Source organism: Oncorhynchus masou, chromosome 29, assembly GCF_036934945.1.
Source record: "Oncorhynchus masou masou isolate Uvic2021 chromosome 29, UVic_Omas_1.1, whole genome shotgun sequence".
NCBI lineage: Eukaryota > Metazoa > Chordata > Actinopteri > Salmoniformes > Salmonidae > Oncorhynchus > Oncorhynchus masou.
In genome coordinates, this window is record NC_088240.1 from 4,527,197 (window position 1) to 4,551,310 (window position 24,114).

Consider the following 24,114-nt stretch of genomic DNA (forward strand, 5'->3'; position numbering starts at 1 on the left):
GACCTGTTTTAAACGGATATAACGGACCTGTTTTAAACCTATAACGGACCTGTTTTAAAACCTACATAACGGACCTGTTTTAAACGGACATAACGGACCTGTTTTAAACCTACATAACGGACCTGTTTTAAACGGACATAACGGACCTGTTTTAAACCGACATAACGGACCTGTTTTAAACGGACATAACGGACCTGTTTTAAACGGACATAACGGACCTGTTTTAAACGGGCATAACGGACCTGTTTTAAACCGACATAACGGACCTGTTTTAAACCTACATAACGGACCTGTTTTAAACCTACATAACGGACCTGTTTTAAACGGGCATAACGGACCTGTTTTAAACCGACATAACGGACCTGTTTTAAACCGACATAACGGACCTGTTTTAAACCTACATAACGGACCTGTTTTAAACCTACATAACGGACCTGTTTTAAACCTACATAACGGACCTGTTTTAAACGGACATAACGGACCTGTTTTAAACGGACGTAACGGACCTGTTTTAAACGGACATAACGGACCTGTTTTAAACGGACATAACGGACCTGTTTTAAACCGACATAACGGACCTGTTTTAAACCGACATAACGGACCTGTTTTAAACTGACATAACGGACCTGTTTTAAACCGACATAACGGACCTGTTTTAAACGGACATAACGGACCTGTTTTAAACGGACATAACGGACCTGTTTTAAACCGACATAACGGACCTGTTTTAAACCTACATAACGGACCTGTTTTAAACGGACATAACGGACCTGTTCTAAACGGACATAACGGACCTGTTTTAAACCTACATAACGGACCTGTTTTAAACGGACATAACGGACCTGTTTTAAACCTACATAACGGACCTGTTTTAAACCTACATAACGGACCTGTTTTAAACCGACATAACGGACCTGTTTTAAACGGACATAACGGACCTGTTTTAAACGGACATAACGGACCTGTTTTAAACGGACATAACGGACCTGTTTTAAACGGACATAACGGACCTGTTTTAAACGGACATAACGGACCTGTTTTAAACGGACATAACGGACCTGTTTTAAACCGACATAACGGACCTGTTTTAAACGGACATACCTGACCTGTTTTAAACCTACATAACGGACCTGTTTTAAACCTACATAACGGACCTGTTTTAAACGGACATAACGGACCTGTTTTAAACCGACATAACGGACCTGTTTTAAACGGACATAACGGACCTGTTTTAAACGGACATAACGGACCTGTTTTAAACCTACATAACGGACCTGTTTTAAACCTACATAACGGACCTGTTTTAAACCTACATAACGGACCTGTTTTAAACGGACATAACGGACCTGTTTTAAACGGACATAACGGACATGTTTTAAACGGACATAACGGACCTGTTTTAAACCTACATAACGGACCTGTTTTAAACCTACATAACGGACCTGTTTTAAACCTACATAACGGACCTGTTTTAAACGGACATAACGGACCTGTTTTAAACGGACATAACGGACCTGTTTTAAACGGACATAACGGACCTGTTTTAAACTGACATAACGGACCTGTTTTAAACGGACATAACGGACCTGTTTTAAACCGACATAACGGACCTGTTTTAAACGGACATAACGGACCTGTTTTAAACGGACATAACGGACCTGTTTTAAACGGACATAACGGACCTGTTTTAAACCTACATAACGGACCTGTTTTAAACCTACATAACGGACCTGTTTTAAACCTACATAACGGACCTGTTTTAAACGGACATAACGGACCTGTTTTAAACGGACATAACGGACCTGTTTTAAACCGACATAACGGACCTGTTTTAAACCTACATAACGGACCTGTTTTAAACCTACATAACGGACCTGTTTTAAACGGACATAACGGACCTGTTTTAAACGGACATAACGGACCTGTTTTAAACGGGCATAACGGACCTGTTTTAAACGGACATAACGGACCTGTTTTAAACGGGCATAACGGACCTGTTTTAAACCGACATAACGGACCTGTTTTAAACCTACATAACGGACCTGTTTTAAACGGACATAACGGACCTGTTTTAAACCTACATAACGGACCTGTTTTAAACCGGACATAACGGACCTGTTTTAAACCTACATAACGGACCTGTTTTAAACGGATAACGGACCTGTTTTAAACGGACATAACGGACCTGTTTTAAAACCTACATAACGGACCTGTTTTAAACCTACATAACGGACCTGTTTTAAACGGACATAACGGACCTGTTTTAAACGGACATAACGGACCTGTTTTAAACGGACATAACGGACCTGTTTTAAACCGACATAACGGACCTGTTTTAAACCTAATAACGGACGGGCATAACGGACCTGTTTTAAACCTACATAACGGACCTGTTTTAAACGGACATAACGGACCTGTTTTAAACGGACATAACGGACCTGTTTTAAACGGACATAACGGACCTGTTTTAAACCTACATAACGGACCTGTTTTAAACCTACATAACGGACCTGTTTTAAACAGACATAACGGACCTGTTTTAAACTGACATAACGGACCTGTTTTAAACGGACATAACGGACCTGTTTTAACGGACCTGTTTTAAACACATAACGGACCTGTTTTAAACGGACATAAACCTGTTTTAAACATAACGGACCTGTTTTAAACCTACATAACGGACCTGTTTTAAACCTACATAACGGACCTGTTTTAAACCTACATAACGGACCTGTTTTAAACGGACATAACGGACCTGTTTTAAACGGACATAACGGACCTGTTTTAAACCTACATAACGGACCTGTTTTAAACGGACATAACGGACCTGTTTTAAACGGACATAACGGACCTGTTTTAAACCGACATAACGGACCTGTTTTAAACGGACATAACGGACCTGTTTTAAACGGACATAACGGACCTGTTTTAAACGGACATAACGGACCTGTTTTAAACCTACATAACGGACCTGTTTTAAACCTACATAACGGACCTGTTTTAAACGGGCATAACGGACCTGTTTTAAACCTACATAACGGACCTGTTTTAAACGGACATAACGGACCTGTTTTAAACGGACATAACGGACCTGTTTTAAACGGGCATAACGGACCTGTTTTAAACCGACATAACGGACCTGTTTTAAACCTACATAACGGACCTGTTTTAAACGGACCTGTTTTAAACGGACATAACGGACCTGTTTTAAACGGACATAAAGGACCTGTTTTAAACCGACATAACGGACCTGTTTTAAACGGACATAACGGACCTGTTTTAAACCTACATAACGGACCTGTTTTAAACGGATATAACGGACCTGTTTTAAACGGGCATAACGGACCTGTTTTAAACCTACATAACGGACCTGTTTTAAACGGACATAACGGACCTGTTTTAAACCTACATAACGGACCTGTTTTAAACCTACATAACGGACCTGTTTTAAACCTACATAACGGACCTGTTTTAAACGGACATAACGGACCTGTTTTAAACGGGCATAACGGACCTGTTTTAAACCTACATAACGGACCTGTTTTAAACGGACATAACGGACCTGTTCTAAACGGACATAACGGACCTGTTTTAAACCTACATAACGGACCTGTTTTAAACGGACATAACGGACCTGTTTTAAACCTACATAACGGACCTGTTTTAAACCTACATAACGGACCTGTTTTAAACCGACATAACGGACCTGTTTTAAACGGACATAACGGACCTGTTTTAAACGGACATAACGGACCTGTTTTAAACGGACATAACGGACCTGTTTTAAACCTACATAACGGACCTGTTTTAAACCGACATAACGGACCTGTTTTAAACCTACATAACGGACCTGTTTTAAACTGACATAACGGACCTGTTTTAAACGGACATAACGGACCTGTTTTAAACGGACATAACGGACCTGTTTTAAACTGACATAACGGACCTGTTTTAAACGGACATAACGGACCTGTTTTAAACGGACATAACGGACCTGTTTTAAACGGACATAACGGACCTGTTTTAAACGGACATAACGGACTTGTTTTAAACGGACATAACGGACCTGTTTTAAACGGACATAACGGACCTGTTTTAAACGGACATAACGGACCTGTTTTAAACCGACATAACGGACCTGTTTTAAACGGACATAACGGACCTGTTTTAAACCTACATAACGGACCTGTTTTAAACGGACATAACGGACCTGTTTTAAACCGACATAACGGACCTGTTTTAAACGGACATAACGGACCTGTTTTAAACGGACATAACGGACCTGTTTTAAACCTACATAACGGACCTGTTTTAAACCTACATAACGGACCTGTTTTAAACCTACATAACGGACCTGTTTTAAACCTACATAACGGACCTGTTTTAAACGGACATAACGGACCTGTTTTAAACGGACATAACGGACATGTTTTAAACGGACATAACGGACCTGTTTTAAACCTACATAACGGACCTGTTTTAAACCTACATAACGGACCTGTTTTAAACCTACATAACGGACCTGTTTTAAACGGACATAACGGACCTGTTTTAAACGGACATAACGGACATGTTTTAAACGGACATAACGGACCTGTTTTAAACTGACATAACGGACCTGTTTTAAACGGACATAACGGACCTGTTTTAAACCGACATAACGGACCTGTTTTAAACGGACATAACGGACCTGTTTTAAACGGACATAACGGACCTGTTTTAAACGGACATAACGGACCTGTTTTAAACCTACATAACGGACCTGTTTTAAACCTACATAACGGACCTGTTTTAAACCTACATAACGGACCTGTTTTAAACGGACATAACGGACCTGTTTTAAACGGACATAACGGACCTGTTTTAAACCGACATAACGGACCTGTTTTAAACCTACATAACGGACCTGTTTTAAACGGACATAACGGACCTGTTTTAAACCTACATAACGGACCTGTTTTAAACCGGACATAACGGACCTGTTTTAAACCTACATAACGGACCTGTTTTAAACGGACATAACGGACCTGTTTTAAACTACATAACGGACCTGTTTTAAACGGACATAACGGACCTGTTTTAAACGGACATAACGGACCTGTTTTAAACCGACATAACGGACCTGTTTTAAACCTACATAACGGACCTGTTTTAAACGGACATAACGGACCTGTTTTAAACCTACATAACGGACCTGTTTTAAACGGACATAACGGACCTGTTTTAAACGGACATAACGGACCTGTTTTAAACGGACATAACGGACCTGTTTTAAACGGACATAACGGACCTGTTTTAAACTGACATAACGGACCTGTTTTAAACGGACATAACGGACCTGTTTTAAACGGGCATAACGGACCTGTTTTAAACCTACATAACGGACCTGTTTTAAACCGACATAACGGACCTGTTTTAAACGGACATAACGGACCTGTTTTAAACCTACATAACGGACCTGTTTTAAACGGACATAACGGACCTGTTTTAAACCGACATAACGGACCTGTTTTAAACGGACATAACGGACCTGTTTTAAACGGACATAACGGACCTGTTTTAAACCTACATAACGGACCTGTTTTAAACGGACATAACGGACCTGTTTTAAACGGACATAACGGACCTGTTTTAAACGGACATAACGGACCTGTTTTAAACGGACATAACGGACCTGTTTTAAACCTACATAACGGACCTGTTTTAAACCTACATAACGGACCTGTTTTAAACCTACATAACGGACCTGTTTTAAACCTACATAACGGACCTGTTTTAAACGGGCATAACGGACCTGTTTTAAACCTACATAACGGACCTGTTTTAAACCTACATAACGGACCTGTTTTAAACGGACATAACGGACCTGTTTTAAACGGACATAACGGACCTGTTTTAAACTGACATAACGGACCTGTTTTAAACGGACATAACGGACCTGTTTTAAACCTACATAACGGACCTGTTTTAAACCTACATAACGGACCTGTTTTAAACCGACATAACGGACCTGTTTTAAACGGACATAACGGACCTGTTTTAAACCTACATAACGGACCTGTTTTAAACCTACATAACGGACCTGTTTTAAACCTACATACCGGACCTGTTTTAAACGGACATAACGGACCTGTTTTAAACGGACATAACGGACCTGTTTTAAACGGACATAACGGACCTGTTTTAAACCTACATAACGGACCTGTTTTAAACTGACATAACGGACCTGTTTTAAACGGACATAACGGACCTGTTTTAAACTGACATAACGGACCTGTTTTAAACGGACATAACGGACCTGTTTTAAACTGACATAACGGACCTGTTTTAAACGGACATAACGGACCTGTTTTAAACCTACATAACGGACCTGTTTTAAACCTACATAACGGACCTGTTTTAAACCGACATAACGGACCTGTTTTAAACGGACATAACGGACCTGTTTTAAACCTACATAACGGACCTGTTTTAAACCTACATAACGGACCTGTTTTAAACCTACATACCGGACCTGTTTTAAACGGACATAACGGACCTGTTTTAAACGGACATAACGGACCTGTTTTAAACGGACATAACGGACCTGTTTTAAACCTACATAACGGACCTGTTTTAAACTGACATAACGGACCTGTTTTAAACCTACATAACGGACCTGTTTTAAACCTACATAACGGACCTGTTTTAAACGGACATAACGGACCTGTTTTAAACCTACATAACGGACCTGTTTTAAACGGACATAACGGACCTGTTTTAAACGGACATAACGGACCTGTTTTAAACGGACATAACGGACCTGTTTTAAACCGACATAACGGACCTGTTTTAAACGGACATAACGGACCTGTTTTAAACGGACATAACGGACCTGTTTTAAACGGACCTGTTTTAAACGGACATAACGGACCTGTTTTAAACGGGCATAACGGACCTGTTTTAAACGGGCATAACGGACCTGTTTTTAACGGACATAACGGACCTGTTTTAAACGGACATAACGGACCTGTTTTAAACGGGCATAACGGACCTGTTTTTAACCTACATAACGGACCTGTTTTAAACCTACATAACGGACCTGTTTTAAACCTACATACCGGACCTGTTTTAAACGGACATAACGGACCTGTTTTAAACGGACATAACGGACCTGTTTTAAACGGACATAACGGACCTGTTTTAAACCTACATAACGGACCTGTTTTAAACGGACATAACGGACCTGTTTTAAACCTACATAACGGACCTGTTTTAAACCTACATAACGGACCTGTTTTAAACGGACATAACGGACCTGTTTTAAACCTACATAACGGACCTGTTTTAAACGGACATAACGGACCTGTTTTAAACGGACATAACGGACCTGTTTTAAACGGACATAACGGACCTGTTTTAAACGGACATAACGGACCTGTTTTAAACGGACCTGTTTTAAACGGACATAACGGACCTGTTTTAAACGGGCATAACGGACCTGTTTTTAACCTACATAACGGACCTGTTTTAAACTGACCTGTTTTTAACGGGCATAACGGACCTGTTTTAAACGGGCATAACGGACCTGTTTTAAACGGGCATAACGGACCTGTTTTTAACCTACATAACGGACCTGTTTTAAACGGACCTGTTTTTAACGGGCATAACGGACCTGTTTTAAACGGGCATAACGGACCTGTTTTTAACCTACATAACGGACCTGTTTTAAACGGACATAACGGACCTGTTTTAAACGGACATAACGGACCTGTTTTAAACGGACATAACGGACCTGTTTTAAACGGACATAACGGACCTGTTTTAAACGGACATAACGGACCTGTTTTAAACGGACATAACGGACTTGTTTTAAACGGACATAACGGACCTGTTTTAAACTGACATAACGGACCTGTTTTAAACCTACATAACGGACCTGTTTTAAACCTACATAACGGACCTGTTTTAAACGGGCATAACGGACCTGTTTTAAACCTACATAACGGACCTGTTTTAAACGGACATAACGGACCTGTTCTAAACGGACATAACGGACCTGTTTTAAACCTACATAACGGACCTGTTTTAAACGGACATAACGGACCTGTTTTAAACCTAATAACGGACCTGTTTTAAACCTACATAACGGACCTGTTTTAAACCGACATAACGGACCTGTTTTAAACGGACATAACGGACCTGTTTTAAACGGACATAACGGACCTGTTTTAAACGGACATAACGGACCTGTTTTAAACCTACATAACGGACCTGTTTTAAACCGACATAACGGACCTGTTTTAAACCTACATAACGGACCTGTTTTAAACTGACATAACGGACCTGTTTTAAACGGACATAACGGACCTGTTTTAAACGGACATAACGGACCTGTTTTAAACTGACATAACGGACCTGTTTTAAACGGACATAACGGACCTGTTTTAAACGGACATAACGGACCTGTTTTAAACGGACATAACGGACCTGTTTTAAACGGACATAACGGACCTGTTTTAAACGGACATAACGGACCTGTTTTAAACGGACATAACGGACCTGTTTTAAACGGACATAACGGACCTGTTTTAAACCGACATAACGGACCTGTTTTAAACGGACATAACGGACCTGTTTTAAACCTACATAACGGACCTGTTTTAAACGGACATAACGGACCTGTTTTAAACCGACATAACGGACCTGTTTTAAACGGACATAACGGACCTGTTTTAAACGGACATAACGGACCTGTTTTAAACCTACATAACGGACCTGTTTTAAACCTACATAACGGACCTGTTTTAAACCTACATAACGGACCTGTTTTAAACCTACATAACGGACCTGTTTTAAACGGACATAACGGACCTGTTTTAAACGGACATAACGGACATGTTTTAAACGGACATAACGGACCTGTTTTAAACCTACATAACGGACCTGTTTTAAACCTACATAACGGACCTGTTTTAAACCTACATAACGGACCTGTTTTAAACGGACATAACGGACCTGTTTTAAACGGACATAACGGACATGTTTTAAACGGACATAACGGACCTGTTTTAAACTGACATAACGGACCTGTTTTAAACGGACATAACGGACCTGTTTTAAACCGACATAACGGACCTGTTTTAAACGGACATAACGGACCTGTTTTAAACGGACATAACGGACCTGTTTTAAACGGACATAACGGACCTGTTTTAAACCTACATAACGGACCTGTTTTAAACCTACATAACGGACCTGTTTTAAACCTACATAACGGACCTGTTTTAAACGGACATAACGGACCTGTTTTAAACGGACATAACGGACCTGTTTTAAACCGACATAACGGACCTGTTTTAAACCTACATAACGGACCTGTTTTAAACGGACATAACGGACCTGTTTTAAACCTACATAACGGACCTGTTTTAAACCGGCATAACGGACCTGTTTTAAACCTACATAACGGACCTGTTTTAAACGGACATAACGGACCTGTTTTAAACGGACATAACGGACCTGTTTTAAACGGACATAACGGACCTGTTTTAAACGGACATAACGGACCTGTTTTAAACCGACATAACGGACCTGTTTTAAACCTACATAACGGACCTGTTTTAAACGGACATAACGGACCTGTTTTAAACCTACATAACGGACCTGTTTTAAACGGACATAACGGACCTGTTTTAAACGGACATAACGGACCTGTTTTAAACGGACATAACGGACCTGTTTTAAACGGACATAACGGACCTGTTTTAAACTGACATAACGGACCTGTTTTAAACGGACATAACGGACCTGTTTTAAACGGGCATAACGGACCTGTTTTAAACCTACATAACGGACCTGTTTTAAACCGACATAACGGACCTGTTTTAAACGGACATAACGGACCTGTTTTAAACCTACATAACGGACCTGTTTTAAACGGACATAACGGACCTGTTTTAAACCGACATAACGGACCTGTTTTAAACGGACATAACGGACCTGTTTTAAACGGACATAACGGACCTGTTTTAAACCTACATAACGGACCTGTTTTAAACGGACATAACGGACCTGTTTTAAACGGACATAACGGACCTGTTTTAAACGGACATAACGGACCTGTTTTAAACGGACATAACGGACCTGTTTTAAACCTACATAACGGACCTGTTTTAAACCTACATAACGGACCTGTTTTAAACCTACATAACGGACCTGTTTTAAACCTACATAACGGACCTGTTTTAAACGGGCATAACGGACCTGTTTTAAACCTACATAACGGACCTGTTTTAAACCTACATAACGGACCTGTTTTAAACGGACATAACGGACCTGTTTTAAACGGACATAACGGACCTGTTTTAAACTGACATAACGGACCTGTTTTAAACGGACATAACGGACCTGTTTTAAACCTACATAACGGACCTGTTTTAAACCTACATAACGGACCTGTTTTAAACCGACATAACGGACCTGTTTTAAACGGACATAACGGACCTGTTTTAAACCTACATAACGGACCTGTTTTAAACCTACATAACGGACCTGTTTTAAACCTACATACCGGACCTGTTTTAAACGGACATAACGGACCTGTTTTAAACGGACATAACGGACCTGTTTTAAACGGACATAACGGACCTGTTTTAAACCTACATAACGGACCTGTTTTAAACTGACATAACGGACCTGTTTTAAACGGACATAACGGACCTGTTTTAAACTGACATAACGGACCTGTTTTAAACGGACATAACGGACCTGTTTTAAACTGACATAACGGACCTGTTTTAAACGGACATAACGGACCTGTTTTAAACCTACATAACGGACCTGTTTTAAACCTACATAACGGACCTGTTTTAAACCGACATAACGGACCTGTTTTAAACGGACATAACGGACCTGTTTTAAACCTACATAACGGACCTGTTTTAAACCTACATAACGGACCTGTTTTAAACCTACATACCGGACCTGTTTTAAACGGACATAACGGACCTGTTTTAAACGGACATAACGGACCTGTTTTAAACGGACATAACGGACCTGTTTTAAACCTACATAACGGACCTGTTTTAAACTGACATAACGGACCTGTTTTAAACCTACATAACGGACCTGTTTTAAACCTACATAACGGACCTGTTTTAAACGGACATAACGGACCTGTTTTAAACCTACATAACGGACCTGTTTTAAACGGACATAACGGACCTGTTTTAAACCGACATAACGGACCTGTTTTAAACGGACATAACGGACCTGTTTTAAACGGACATAACGGACCTGTTTTAAACGGACATAACGGACCTGTTTTAAACCGACATAACGGACCTGTTTTAAACCTACATAACGGACCTGTTTTAAACCGACATAACGGACCTGTTTTAAACCGACATAACGGACCTGTTTTAAACGGACATAACGGACCTGTTTTAAACGGACATAACGGACCTGTTTTAAACGGACATAACGGACCTGTTTTAAACCGACATAACGGACCTGTTTTTAACGGACATAACGGACCTGTTTTAAACGGACATAACGGACCTGTTTTAAACGGACATAACGGACCTGTTTTAAACGGACATAACGGACCTGTTTTAAACGGGCATAACGGACCTGTTTTAAACCGGCATAACGGACCTGTTTTAAACCGACATAACGGACCCGTTTTAAACGGACATAACGGACCTGTTTTAAACGGGCATAACGGACCTGTTTTAAACCGGCATAACGGACCTGTTTTAAACCGACATAACGGACCCGTTTTAAACCGACATAACGGACCCGTTTTAAACGGACATAACGGACCCGTTTTAAACGGGCATAACGGACCCGTTTTAAACGGACATAACGGACCCGTTTTAAACGGACATAACGGACCCGTTTTAAACGGACATAACGGACCTGTTTTAAACGGACATAACGGACCTGTTTTAAACGGACATAACGGACCTGTTTTAAACCGACATAACGGACCTGTTTTAAACCGACATAACGGACCTGTTTTAAACCGACATAACGGACCTGTTTTAAACCGACATAACGGACCTGTTTTAAACGGACATAACGGACCTGTTTTAAACTGACTTAACGGACCTGTTTTAAACCTACATAACGGACCTGTTTTAAACGGACATAACGGACCTGTTTTAAACGGACATAACGGACCTGTTTTAAACGGACATAACGGACCTGTTTTAAACTGACATAACGGACCTGTTTTAAACCTACATAACGGACCTGTTTTAAACTGACATAACGGACCTGTTTTAAACCTACATAACGGACCTGTTTTAAACGGACATAACGGACCTGTTTTAAACGGACATAACGGACCTGTTTTAAACGGTCATAACGGACCTGTTTTAAACGGACATAACGGACCTGTTTTAAACGGACATAACGGACCTGTTTTAAACGGACATAACGGACCTGTTTTAAACGGACATAACGGACCTGTTTTAAACGGACATAACGGACCTGTTTTAAACGGACATAACGGACCTGTTTTAAACGGACATAACGGACCTGTTTTAAACCGACATAACGGACCTGTTTTAAACCGACATAACGGACCTGTTTTAAACCGACATAACGGACCTGTTTTAAACCTACATAACGGACATGTTTTAAACGGACATAACGGACCTGTTTTAAACCGACATAACGGACCTGTTTTAAACGGACATAACGGACCTGTTTTAAACGGACATAACGGACCTGTTTTAAACGGACATAACGGACCTGTTTTAAACGGACATAACGGACCTGTTTTAAACCGACATAACGGACCTGTTTTAAACGGACATAACGGACCTGTTTTAAACCTACATAACGGACCTGTTTTAAACCTACATAACGGACCTGTTTTAAACGGACATAACGGACCTGTTTTAAACGGACATAACGGACCTGTTTTAAACGGACATAACGGACCTGTTTTAAACGGACATAACGGACCTGTTTTAAACGGACATAACGGACCCGTTTTAAACCTACATAACGGACCTGTTTTAAACCGACATAACGGACCTGTTTTAAACGGACATAACGGACCTGTTTTAAACGGACATAACGGACCTGTTTTAAACGGACATAACGGACCTGTTTTAAACGGACAAAACGGACCTGTTTTAAACGGACATAACGGACCCGTTTTAAACCTACATAACGGACCTGTTTTAAACGGACATAACGGACCCGTTTTAAACCTACATAACGGACCTGTTTTAAACCGACATAACGGACCTGTTTTAAACGGACAAAACGGACCTGTTTTAAACGGACAAAACGGACCTGTTTTAAACGGACATAACGGACCTGTTTTTAAACCTACATAACGGACCTGTTTTAAACGGACATAACGGACCTGTTTTAAACCGACATAACGGACCTGTTTTAAACCTACATAACGGACCTGTTTTAAACCTACATAACGGACCTGTTTTAAACGGACATAACGGACCTGTTTTAAACCGACATAACGGACCTGTTTTAAACCTACATAACGGACCTGTTTTAAACCTACATAACGGACCTGTTTTAAACGGACATAACGGACCTGTTTTAAACCGACATAACGGACCTGTTTTAAACCTACATAACGGACCTGTTTTAAACCTACATAACGGACCTGTTTTAAACCTACATAACGGACCTGTTTTAAACCTACATAACGGACCTGTTTTAAACCGACATAACGGACCTGTTTTAAACCTACATAACGGACCTGTTTTAAACGGACATAACGGACCTGTTTTAAACCGACATAACGGACCTGTTTTAAACCGACATAACGGACCTGTTTTAAACCGACATAACGGACCTGTTTTAAACCGACATAACGGACCTGTTTTAAACCGACATAACGGACCTGTTTTAAACCTACATAACGGACCTGTTTTAAACCTACATAACGGACCTGTTTTAAACCGACATAACGGACCTGTTTTAAACCTACATAACGGACCTGTTTTAAACGGACATAACGGACCTGTTTTAAACCGACATAACGGACCTGTTTTAAACCTACATAACGGACCTGTTTTAAACCTACATAACGGACCTGTTTTAAACGGACATAACGGACCTGTTTTAAACCGACATAACGGACCTGTTTTAAACCTACATAACGGACCTGTTTTAAACGGACATAACGGACCTGTTTTAAACGGACATAACGGACCTGTTTTAAACGGACATAACGGACCTGTTTTAAACGGACATAACGGACCTGTTTTAAACTGACATAACGGACCTGTTTTAAACGGACATAACGGACCTGTTTTAAACGGACATAACGGACCTGTTTTAAACGGACATAACGGACCTGTTTTAAACGGACATAACGGACCTGTTTTAAACGGACATAACGGACCTGTTTTAAACCTACATAACGGACCTGTTTTAAACCTACATAACGGACCTGTTTTAAACCTACATAACGGACCTGTTTTAAACCGACATAACGGACCTGTTTTAAACGGACATAACGGACCTGTTTTAAACGGACATAACGGACCTGTTTTAAACGGACATAACGGACCTGTTTTAAACGGACATAACGGACCTGTTTTAAACCGACATAACGGACCTGTTTTAAACGGACATAACGGACCTGTTTTAAACGGGCATAACGGACCTGTTTTAAACGGACATAACGGACCTGTTTTAAACGGACATAACGGACCTGTTTTAAACGGACATAACGGACCTGTTTTAAACGGACATAACGGACCTGTTTTAAACTGACATAACGGACCTGTTTTAAACGGACATAACGGACCTGTTTTAAACGGACATAACGGACCTGTTTTAAACCGACATAACGGACCTGTTTTTAAACGGACATAACGGACCTGTTTTAAACGGGCATAACGGACCTGTTTTAAACGGACATAACGGACCTGTTTTAAACCTACATAACGGACCTGTTTTAAACCGACATAACGGACCTGTTTTAAACGGACATAACGGACCTGTTTTAAACGGACATAACGGACCTGTTTTAAACGGGCATAACGGACCTGTTTTAAACGGGCATAACGGACCTGTTTTAAACGGACATAACGGACCTGTTTTAAACGGGCATAACGGACCTGTTTTAAACGGACATAACGGACCTGTTTTAAACCTACATAACGGACCTGTTTTAAACCGACATAACGGACCTGTTTTAAACGGACATAACGGACCTGTTTTAAACGGACATAACGGACCTGTTTTAAACGTACATAACGGACCTGTTTTAAACGGACATAACGGACCTGTTTTAAACGGACATAACGGACCTGTTTTAAACGGACATAACGGACCTGTTTTAAACGGACATAACGGACCTGTTTTAAACGGACATAACGGACCTGTTTTAAACGGACATAACGGACCTGTTTTAAACTGACATAACGGACCTGTTTTAAACCTACATAACGGACCTGTTTTAAACTGACATAACGGACCTGTTTTAAACGGACATAACGGACCTGTTTTAAACGGACATAACGGACCTGTTTTAAACGGACATAACGGACCTGTTTTAAACGGACATAACGGACCTGTTTTAAACCGACATAACGGACCTGTTTTAAACGGACATAACGGACCTGTTTTAAACCTACATAACGGACCTGTTTTAAACCTACATAACGGACCTGTTTTAAACCTACATAACGGACCTGTTTTAAACGGACATAACGGACCTGTTTTAAACGGACATAACGGACCTGTTTTAAACGGACATAACGGACCTGTTTTAAACCTACATAACGGACCTGTTTTAAACCTACATAACGGACCTGTTTTAAACGGACATAACGGACCTGTTTTAAACGGACATAACGGACCTGTTTTAAACGGACATAACGGACCTGTTTTAAACCTACATAACGGACCTGTTTTAAACGGACATAACGGACCTGTTTTAAACGGACATAACGGACCTGTTTTAAACCTACATAACGGACCTGTTTTAAACGGACATAACGGACCTGTTTTAAACGGACATAACGGACCTGTTTTAAACGGACATAACGGACCTGTTTTAAACCTACATAACGGACCTGTTTTAAACCTACATAACGGACCTGTTTTAAACGGACATAACGGACCTGTTTTAAACTGACATAACGGACCTGTTTTAAACGGGCATAACGGACCTGTTTTAAACCTACATAACGGACCTGTTTTAAACCGACATAACGGACCTGTTTTAAACGGACATAACGGACCTGTTTTAAACCTACATAACGGACCTGTTTTAAACCTACATAACGGACCTGTTTTAAACCTACATAACGGACCTGTTTTAAACCTACATAACGGACCTGTTTTAAACCTACATAACGGACCTGTTTTAAACCGACATAACGGACCTGTTTTAAACGGACATAACGGACCTGTTTTAAACCTACATAACGGACCTGTTTTAAACTGACATAACGGACCTGTTTTAAACGGACATAACGGACCTGTTTTAAACGGACATAACGGACCTGTTTTAAACGGACATAACGGACCTGTTTTAAACTGACATAACGGACCTGTTTTAAACCTACATAACGGACCTGTTTTAAACTGACATAACGGACCTGTTTTAAACGGACATAACGGACCTGTTTTAAACGGACATAACGGACCTGTTTTAAACGGACATAACGGACCTGTTTTAAACGGACATAACGGACCTGTTTTAAACGGACATAACGGACCTGTTTTAAACGGACATAACGGACCTGTTTTAAACGGACATAACGGACCTGTTTTAAACGGACATAACGGACCTGTTTTAAACCTACATAACGGACCTGTTTTAAACGGACATAACGGACCTGTTTTAAACGGACATAACGGACCTGTTTTAAACGGACATAACGGACCTGTTTTAAACGGACATAACGGACCTGTTTTAAACGGACATAACGGACCTGTTTTAAACCTACATAACGGACCTGTTTTAAACTGACATAACGGACCTGTTTTAAACTGACATAACGGACCTGTTTTAAACCTACATAACGGACCTGTTTTAAACCTACATAACGGACCTGTTTTAAACGGACATAACGGACCTGTTTTAAACCTACATAACGGACCTGTTTTAAACGGACATAACGGACCTGTTTTAAACCTACATAACGGACCTGTTTTAAACCTACATAACGGACCTGTTTTAAACGGACATAACGGACCTGTTTTAAACGGACATAACGGACCTGTTTTAAACGGACATAACGGACCTGTTTTAAACCTACATAACGGACCTGTTTTAAACCTACATAACGGACCTGTTTTAAACGGACATAACGGACCTGTTTTAAACGGACATAACGGACCTGTTTTAAACCTACATAACGGACCTGTTTTAAACGGACATAACGGACCTGTTTTAAACGGACATAACGGACCTGTTTTAAACGGACATAACGGACCTGTTTTAAACGGACATAACGGACCTGTTTTAAACCGACATAACGGACCTGTTTTAAACGGACATAACGGACCTGTTTTAAACCGACATAACGGACCTGTTTTAAACGGACATAACGGACCTGTTTTAAACCTACATAACGGACCTGTTTTAAACCTACATAACGGACCTGTTTTAAACGGACATAACGGACCTGTTTTAAACGGACATAACGGACCTGTTTTAAACGGACATAACGGACCTGTTTTTAACGGACATAACGGACCTGTTTTAAACGGACATAACGGACCTGTTTTAAACGGGCATAACGGACCTGTTTTAAACCTACATAACGGACCTGTTTTAAACGGACATAACGGACCTGTTTTAAACCTACATAACGGACCTGTTTTAAACGGACATAACGGACCTGTTTTAAACGGACATAACGGACCTGTTTTAAACCTACATAACGGACCTGTTTTAAACGGACATAACGGACCTGTTTTAAACGGACATAACGGACCTGTTTTAAACCTACATAACGGACCTGTTTTAAACCTACATAACGGACCTGTTTTAAACGGACATAACGGACCTGTTTTAAACGGACATAACGGACCTGTTTTAAACGGACATAACGGACCTGTTTTAAACCGACATAACGGACCTGTTTTAAACGGACATAACGGACCTGTTTTAAACCTACATAACGGACCTGTTTTAAACGGACATAACGGACCTGTTTTAAACGGACATAACGGACCTGTTTTAAACGGACATAACGGACCTGTTTTAAACCGACATAACGGACCTGTTTTAAACCTACATAACGGACCTGTTTTAAACGGACATAACGGACCTGTTTTAAACCGACATAACGGACCTGTTTTAAACCTACATAACGGACCTGTTTTAAACGGACATAACGGACCTGTTTTAAACTGACATAACGGACCTGTTTTAAACGGACATAACGGACCTGTTTTAAACTGACATAACGGACCTGTTTTAAACGGACATAACGGACCTGTTTTAAACGGGCATAACGGACCTGTTTTAAACGGACATAACGGACCTGTTTTAAACTGACATAACGGACCTGTTTTAAACGGACATAACGGACCTGTTTTAAACGGACATAACGGACCTGTTTTAAACGGACATAACGGACCTGTTTTAAACCTACATAACGGACCTGTTTTAAACCGACATAACGGACCTGTTTTAAACGGACATAACGGACCTGTTTTAAACGGACATAACGGACCTGTTTTAAACCTACATAACGGACCTGTTTTAAACGGACATAACGGACCTGTTTTAAACGGACATAACGGACCTGTTTTAAACGGACATAACGGACGTGTTTTAAACGGACATAACGGACCTGTTTTAAACGGACATAACGGACCTGTTTTAAACGGACATAACGGACCTGTTTTTAACGGGCATAACGGACCTGTTTTAAACTGACATAACGGACCACCTGTCTTGTCTGTCTGTTGTGTCATTCTGTTTTGTCTTAACCACTTGCTATGCTGTGCTGTCTCCTTTTCAGTGAAGAGCCGGAAACCTTCGCTAGGCGACCTGATCATGCGACACACCAACAGCCCCACGCGGGCACGCCACGCCGCCCAGCTTGCCCTGGCCCACGTACGAGACGGCGGCCAATCGCTGCACAGTGCCCTGTTCCGGGGAGGGACTGGGGGAGGGGCGTCGGGGCTGGAGAAACAGGTGGAGGCTCTGAGGGTGAAGAACGCCGTCTACTGCGCCGTCATCTTCTCTGAGTTTCTCAAGGAGCTGGCCGCTCTGGCCCAGGAGCACGCTGTCTCCATGCCCTTCCTCCAGAGCCACGACACTGAGGAGTGATGCTGTCAGTCTCCGTGCCCTTCCTGAGGAGTGATGCTCCCAATTCTGCGTCCCAGTTCTACACCATCCTCCCAATGTGTGGTCTTGCAGACTCCCCGTCATTGTTTGAAAAGCAGTGGCTGAAGGCATTTCTTTCCCTACCATTTTAAATCTATGATGGAATGTGATCTGGGAAATGTCTGGACCCCCCATGTCCACAAAACATCTCAGAGTATCATCCGTTTTAAACTTTTAGATCACATGGACAGGTCCTAGACGGGCACCCCTCCTCTGAGACACTTTGTGGACGTGGATTCTTTCCTTGGTGCAGCTACCGTTTACCCCCTCCCTCCTGCAGGGGGCAGAGGGGAGCACTGACAGGGCTGAGCGCTGCAGGGAAGAGACAAGAGGGAGTGGGCGGGGGGAAACAAGGTTAATTCGGACAATGAGAAATCAAAGAAGAGAATTGCAATTGCTACATGTGAAAGAGTATTAAGTGAGAGACTACAAAACTCCTCTGTTGTGAGACTGTACATATCATGTCAATATTATTTATGTGGATATATACTATGAACACTAACGCTCAGTACATGTAGATTTTAGAGGGTGGTCTGTAGTGTACATGGGTACGTGGTGCTGAGTCAGCTCTTCCCACTCTCCTCTCTTTAGTAAATGATGCTTATTAGACATGTACCAGCTTAAAGGAGAACAAGGTTGATGCTTCCGTCTTTGAGGAGATTAGGCAACAACGACAACAAAAAGCCCCTCAACTTTCATTTCGCTTTGCAGCGCATCGCCTCAGCGTTGGAGATTTAACAAGAAGGGAGGAATGGGAGAGGAGGGTTCTGGGAAAGGGAAGGAAACCAGAGGACGGAGATCCTCTGCAACTGTACTGGAAAACGTGTTCATGTTTTATCATTCATATTTTGAATTGAGTTGTATTATTTATTTTCTAAATGAAACCTTTTTAAGACATATCAATGCCATGTGGGAGTGGCAAAATCTCAACGCGTGTGTGTGTGTGTGTGTGTGTGTGTGTGTGTGTGTGTGTGTGTGTGTGTGTGTGGTGGTGCATGTATTAGAATGTCTCCCTTCTCAGAGGAACAATATCCAGTCAGTTGTCAGGCCTGCACCTGGTGTTGCCATGGGAGAGGTGTGTTTCTGTTCTGGTGTTGCCATGGGAAAGGTGTGTTTCTGTTCTGGTGTTGCCATGGGAAAGGTGTGTTTCTGTTCTGGTGTTGCCATGGGAAAGGTGTGTTTCTGTTCTGGTGTTGCCATGGGAAAGGTGTGTTTCTGTTCTGGTGTTGCCATGGGGAAGGTGTGTTTCTGTTCTGGTGTTGCCATGGGAAAGGTGTGTTTCTGTTCTGGTGTTGCCATGGGAAAGGTGTGTTTCTGTTCTGGTGTTGCCATGGGAAAGGTGTGTTTCTGTTCTGGTGTTGCCATGGGAAAGGTGTGTTTCTGTTCTGGTGTTGCCATGGGAAAGGTGTGTTTCTGTTCTGGTGTTGCCATGGGAAAGGTGTGTTTCTGTTCTGGTGTTGCCATGGGAAAGGTGTGTTTCTGTTCTGGTGTTGCCATGGGAAAGGTGTGTTTCTGTTCTGGTGTTGCCATGGGAAAGATGTCACTGCTCAGAAGGTTTAAAGTTGTGTTGTGGGACTGAGGTAGGAAAGGCTCATCAGAGCACTATAATATGCAGAAGGATCAATGAGAGCTAACAGCTAACTTCAATAAACAACCAGAAATAACTAGAGATTTTCTTCCTCATTGAAGACGTGCTCTGGAATTTAAACTCCTACTCTGGGCTGGGTGTGTCATTGTGTACTGCTGACATGCAGAATGACTATTTTACCTCAATTAGTCACAGAAAGCGACCGTTTTTATGGAATTATGTTATTTTTTTATTTAGTTTAACCTTTATTTAACTAGGCAAGTCAGAACAAATTCTTATTTACAATGACTCTCTACCAAAAGGCAAAAAGGCCTCCTGCAGGGACGGGGGGTTAAAAATATAGGACAAAACGCAAGAGACACAACTCAACACTCGATAAAGAGAGACCTAAGACAACAACAGAGCAAGGCAGCAACACGTGACAACAACACATGGCAGCAGCACAAAACAGGGCACAAACATTATTGGGCACAGACAACGGCACAAAGGTCAGGAAGGTAGAGACAACAATACATCACGCGAAGCAGACACAACTGTCTGTAAGAGTGTCCATGATTGAGTCTTTGAATGAACAGATGGAGGTAAAACTGTCCAGTTTGAGTGTTTGTTGCAGCTCGTTCCAGTCGCTAGCTGCAGCGAACTGAAAAGAGGAGCGACCCAGGGATGTGTGTGCTTTGGGGACCTTTAACAGAATGGGACTGGCAGAACGGGTGTTGTATGTGGGGGATGAGGGCTGCAGTAGATATCTCAGATAGGGGGAGTCAGGCCTAAGAGGATTTTATAAATAAGCATCTACCACTGTCTTGCAACGGGTATACAGAGATGACCAGTTCACAGAGAGTATAGAGTGCAGTGATGTGTCCTATAAGGAGCATTGGTGGCAAATCTGATGGCCAAATGGTGAAGAACATCTAGCCTCTCGACAGCACCCTAACCTGCCGATGTATACATTTTGTCTCTGTAATCTAGCATGGTAGGATGGTCATCTGAATCAGGGTTAGTTTGGCAGCTGGGGTGAAAGAGGAGCGATTACGATAGAGGAAACCAAGTCTAGATTTAACCTTAGCCTGCAGCTTTGATATGTGCTGAGAGAAGGACAGTGTACCATTTAGCCATACTCCCAACTACTTGTATGAGGCGACTACCTCAAGCTCTAAACTCTGAGGTAGAAGCTGTTCTGTCCGTTTTCCCCCATGTGGGCCAGCCCCCTAGCAATTAGAGTTAGGAGTTTCTGCTTGTTGAATCCATTTCAAGCTTTTCTTTCTAAAAAAAAATTGTGAAAGTTATTTCAGAGAAGTTAAGCAAATTTAGCTGACTTACTCAATGATCCTGCTTTATAGTATGCCCTCACAGTAGTCTGAGAGAGACTGGGAGAAAACAGTGCTTGTTACATTCAACCTCCCTTCTTTCTGAACTCTGCTGGGTTAGATGGTTTGCCTCAGGACAGGAGATATTGGTTTAATGTGACTACGGTTTGTCACAGTCTCTTCTTGTTTGCGTGAACTAATCGGATATTCCCGTCCATCAAAATCTGTTGTTGTGCGCGTGAGATACACTCAAGTCGAAAATAACCAACCAGTTTTGTCTCTTAAAACCCTGAGAGAAAAATAACCAACCAGTTTTGTCTCTTAAAACCCTGAGAGAAAAATAACCAACCAGTTTTGTCTCTTAAAACCCTGAGAGAAAAATAACCAACCAGTTTTGTCTCTTAAAACCCTGAGAGAAATAGTCCCGATCTCCTAAAGAACACTAGACCCAACAGCCACCGATAACCTTGGATTTAGCCTGCATTAAACCCTGATACTAAACTTTACATATCAGTTCATATACAGAGATAATATACAGAAATAATATATAGAGATAATAACTCATTACTTTTTGTCTCTGAGATACTGAAGTAAAGAAGGAAGGGAAAAGGAAGTGTGTAGGAACTTTGACCTCGTCTGTTGCAGTGGATCACATATTTCCCCAACTGACGGCCCGGCTCTATAAATGTTTTTATAATCGTCCCGCGACTGAATCTGGTTGATGGTCCCAGACAGATTTATTATCAATGTTGACCGCGTCAGTGTTGCAGTAGATCACATATCTGTTAGCATGTGTCATGTTGAGCGTTGAGAAGCTAGCTAGGCTGTGCCCACACAGTGTTTTTGAGTTTTGCCAAGACACTTTAATCACTTTAATTTCAGTTTTTATTAAAAAATAACTGTTGCAGTTGTTTTAAGCGTGTGTGTGCATGTGTGTGTGTGCGTGAAAGTCCATCTCTAACCCAGCCTGTATTGTCATTGGCTTTACACATACTTTCCTCGTCCCTGGTCGATGAGTGAAACAACAATGATTTTGCCGTTGTGTTCGGAGATCTATATCAGAACTGAAATGGATAAGCCAAATGAATAACACATATTCTTCAAGTCACCCCTCACAGCTTCAACCACGTCCAGTGTCTCTAGGAAGACCTACACGGGTCAGATATTTGTCCCTGAGATGTCTGGGATATCCCAGGATCCCCTTTAATTTCACCTTTTTTTTCTTTCTTCTCATTGTGCAACTTCACTTCTGACTGTTTATTTAAAAAATTTGAAAATGTGTTCTACATGTTCTTGATTTGTCACAGAAGGCAGTTGTAAAGCAGGTCCCATCTTACAGCCGTACAACACATTCTGTATGAACACTTCTCCCAATTAACGTTGTAATGATTCATTTAATCAGTCCAGTCATCTTTGTCTGATTGATTGTTTTTTTTTTACAGAAAATTAATACATTTTTACATGAAGACTCACTTGTATGAATCATTTTCTGTGGAGGGGAAGAAGAAAAAAAACTGTTGTAACAGTTGGACTGTTGTGTTGAAACAACCAATCCAATCCACAAGCCATGCAAATCTACCATAAGCAATCATACGTTATGAAATGCAAAGTAGGTATACTGATGCATATACAAACACTAAACTATCTTCAGTTGATTTGATTGATTTGACTGACTGATTGATTTATTGATTGGTGGATGGATGGACTGACTGGTGGATGGACTGACTGATTGGTGGATTAACTGACTGACTGACTGAGAGCTGAGGGGTACAGTCAATGGCTGGATCTGGCGCGTTTACCATGGTAAACTTTTACAAATGAAAACGCTAAGACATTCAAGCAACCGTTTGAAATTGTATTGATTGTTTGATGTTTTGTGAGTGTGTTCA

General features: G+C 41.3%; 1 protein-coding gene across 1 annotated transcript in view; it reads left to right on the forward strand.

Moving 5' to 3' along the window:
- Positions 1-23,693, forward strand: part of fhip1b (FHF complex subunit HOOK interacting protein 1B) — a 68,331-nt gene extending 44,638 nt beyond the window's left edge. The window contains 1 exon segment of the mRNA XM_064943829.1: positions 18,878-23,693. Within this exon segment, the coding sequence (XP_064799901.1) occupies positions 18,878-19,273 (396 nt within the window). The 3' untranslated portion in view covers positions 19,274-23,693.
- The last annotated feature ends 421 nt before the right edge of the window (positions 23,694-24,114 follow it).